Source organism: Bison bison, unplaced genomic scaffold (assembly GCF_000754665.1).
Source record: "Bison bison bison isolate TAMUID 2011002044 unplaced genomic scaffold, Bison_UMD1.0 scf7180017864529, whole genome shotgun sequence".
Lineage (NCBI taxonomy): Eukaryota > Metazoa > Chordata > Mammalia > Artiodactyla > Bovidae > Bison > Bison bison.
Genome location: NW_011495079.1, coordinates 300,534 through 304,099, shown reverse-complemented (window position 1 = coordinate 304,099; position 3,566 = coordinate 300,534). Strand labels below are relative to the sequence as shown.

The following is a 3,566-nucleotide window of genomic DNA, read 5'->3' as shown; positions in this document are numbered from 1 at the left end:
CCAGGGACATGACGGCTCTTTGTCAAATACACACGAAACATCCACATTTTGCAGCAGAATCCACAATTAATGTTCATATTTAGGACTTTGAGAGACACTATGATGACTATGTTTTGAGGCCTCTGCATAATCACCCAAATGGCTTGCTTTATACTATGTTTTCTGCCACTAGCTGCTTGCTTTTATACTTGGACTAAATGCTGTGGCCAATTGGTCAAAATGTTTATATAAAACTTGGTGAAAGAAGAAAAAGATAAGCAGTTGGTGTCAAGTGGGTCTTTTCTTCACCCACTGCGTGCTAATCCCTGGCCTCTGGAGTGCCATATAATGACAAAATAAATAATGCCAGCTAAGAGTTCATCCAATGCCTTCTCCCTCCAAGTGGGAGGAGGGAAACAAGCATGTTCAAATATCCCAAGTATTAACACTCTTGGTGTATTTCTTTCTGCTCTCTTTTTGACATACAGTTTTTGTTTGTTTTCCACAGTTGAGATCACAGAACAGACACAATCCTGTCACAGCACTGCAGTTTAAATAATTTCCCCAGTTCATCAACAGTGACAGCACGAAATGGAACCGGGCCTGTGTGGCTGGTCAACAACCTGCTCTAATTTCATTTTTGATGATTATCGCATACATTAGCATAAAATCTCTCAGTGTGTCCCAATTTGACACTTGGGAGCTGTACAGAATGAGTCTCACTTTGGCTGGCCATATTATATTGTGTAGTATAATACAGTATTATACTGTATTGTACTGTATTATAGTTAGTTCAGCCTATATGTCTGTTAACTTTTTAATCCATCCCACCTGATTACTGGCTCAGATAAGCTTGAGCCCCTGTAAAGACAGACCTCTTCCATGCTTCACAGATACTACTGGTTTTTATGAACTAAATGTTACCTACACTAAATTTTACATTGGTAGTTTCACTTCAATATCTTAGATTAAAACTACTTCAAATCCCTTCCCCTTCCCTTTAACCACCTTCTGAGTCAAAGGCTTGATGCCAGTTACACAGTCTATAACTCCACCGAAGTGTACTGCCACCATGTTTCTTTGTCAGGGTCAGGCAATGTGTCAGTAGTACTCCCAATGGGTTTCTTTCCTGGGTACTTAATCACCTGTTCAAATGATTAATTCTATAATACAACTGCTGCCAAGGGTTGAGGGCATCCCTGGTGGCTCAGAGGGTAAAGAATGCACCTGTAATGCGGGAGACCTGGGTTCAATCCCTGGGTTGGGAAGATCCCTTGGAGAAGGGAACGGCTACCCACGTTCGGCTCACTGCTCTCTTAAGTTTCAGAATCTTTCACATTCTGGAAAACTAGAACATGTGCTCAGCTTCACTCTTACTTAGAGGCCTGAATAGATTCACAAAAATAAAAGACCAAATCTCAGGACCATGTGGACCTAGAAACACGAAAGAAGTGGGCTCCCATAGCGAAGGCAATAAGAGCAATAAACGGCACTTTTCAGAATTTGGACACAAAAATGAAAATAATGTTTTTAAAAATCAAAAGATGCAAACTAATCCAAATTAGAACTGTTCAAAAGAAGTTATGGGGTAAAAGCAGTAAAACCAAAGCTAGATTCCCCCCAACAGTCTCAACATCTCCTGTTTATAAGCGGATATTTGGCTCTTCTTTCATGTGCCCCAGACCTATTCACCCCTGCTTGGTCCACCTCATCAAAATACAACTGCCCCTTTGGGCTGGCCTGGGTAACAGGAACCCACCACATCCACCATAGGCCCTTCTAGAACAGCCATAGCAGCTGTTCATTCACTCTTTCCCTTCTGGAGCATCTCATGTCCAACTCATTGTTCCATCAGTGGAACATTCCTTGAAATGCCATGCAATAACAGGTAGAGTGGCATTCAGCCACACCACAGACATCCTAATTCCAAACCACTATCTGGTGTTCTGTAATTGAACACTTGGAAAATTCTAGAGCAGTGGGCCTACACAAGGGACTCACATCAGCATCCTTGTCTGTGATGTTTTAAAAAAAAATGATCACTGTGCCTGGACCACAGACCTGGACATTTGGATGCAGTATCTCACAGCATCTGTAATGGCTGCTAAGTGACCCCAAGTGGTTCTCAACAGTGCTTCTGGTAAAGAACCACTATTCCCCGCCTAAGGAATCTCGCCAAACAAGCAAACAGGTACAGTTACCAAATCCCCCTCCTCATATTATGAAGGACAAGACTTATTTTAATTCACTCTATTCCTACATTTACAGGTGTTAGTGTTACATGAGCTTTGCATAAGCCAAAAATTAAGAGTTGAGAAGCAAATATATCCCCCATGTTAATCTGATCCACAGTCAATCTTGCAAGGTAGAAGAGAAACAGTTTAGCATTATCTTTAACAGTTAGGGTCATCTTTATGGTCTTAGATTTTACTTACCGTTTCCAAACTTCTTAAATAAAGACGATAATTTGTGATGTAAACTCTTCCCTTAATGGGGCCATTGAAAGGACATATGTAAATAACTTCTTTGTCTATTAAGATAAAAAAAGTACCCTAAAATAATGGAAATATATACCAAGATACACAACAAATGGCACTACTTTAATATAAACTATTTGGCTAAGAATAACTACAATTTAAAAAATCACTGAAAAGGTCTAAAGCAAGCACTGGCAATGTTTCTACATTACCATGCCAGGTAGAGTGGAGCTGAGGGAGAACGAGGTGGGGCACATATCACCTGAGCTTACCCCCCATGCTGCCACTACCTAGGGACAAGACCCTCACAGCTAGAGAGCAGAAGTGAATAAGGGCACCGGTGCTGCTACCTTCCGGTGGTTGTCAAGGTAACTACTGAACTGCAGGCTTCAACCAGAGGGTGGCAATTCACACAGGACAGTCTCACGGACTCTCTCCCGGACTGGGTTTGAGGTTTGCCAACCTCCAATCACACAAAACACTGCGATGTTTTTAATAAATGACTGTCAGCAGCAGAAATGTTTCTATAGTCTATTCTTTCTCTTTTAATAGTCCAGAGAAGAATGGAGCTAGATTCATGTCACACATTTAAGTGATATGAAACAGATGGCCAAGAAATTAGTATATCTTTGGTAGAATCAAACATAAGGAGAAACTAAATCAGGAGAGTTATTATAATAAAATGTATCTTTGTCTTATTTTTCAAGGATGTCCTTGAATGTGTTAACGGCATTTGTTTGTTTATTTATAATAATTTTTGAAACCCCTTTCTCCTCGGGTGCTAAATGAAAAATATCCAGTAAGTCTACTTCATGCTAACTCAATCAGTTACTACCTCTGTGAAGGTTTTAACACTGATACAGAACTAAAACTTCACATGTGAAGATGATCAAAAGTAAGATATTCTCCTTGTTCTTATCCACAAATTAGGATGGAAACATGCCACCCACTTCCTTTACAAGACTAGGATCATGTGTGCAAGCCTGTGGACATGGAGTAGTTTCTCGTTGTGCATGGCTAACTCATTCATACAGGTATCATATCTATGACCTTAATCTGATTAGCACCATGGTCTCAGTCATTTAAGCTAAACAACCCAGATCTTAGTAA

General features: G+C 40.3%; 1 protein-coding gene across 1 annotated transcript in view; it reads right to left on the bottom strand.

The window, feature by feature from the left end:
* MTM1 (myotubularin 1) overlaps nucleotides 1-3,566 on the bottom strand; it is a 71,787-nt gene that overhangs the window by 65,511 nt on the left and 2,710 nt on the right. The window contains exon 3 of the mRNA XM_010831607.1: nucleotides 2,415-2,509. Coding sequence (XP_010829909.1) covers nucleotides 2,415-2,509 — 95 coding nt within the window. The remainder of the gene's footprint in view (nucleotides 1-2,414; nucleotides 2,510-3,566) is intronic.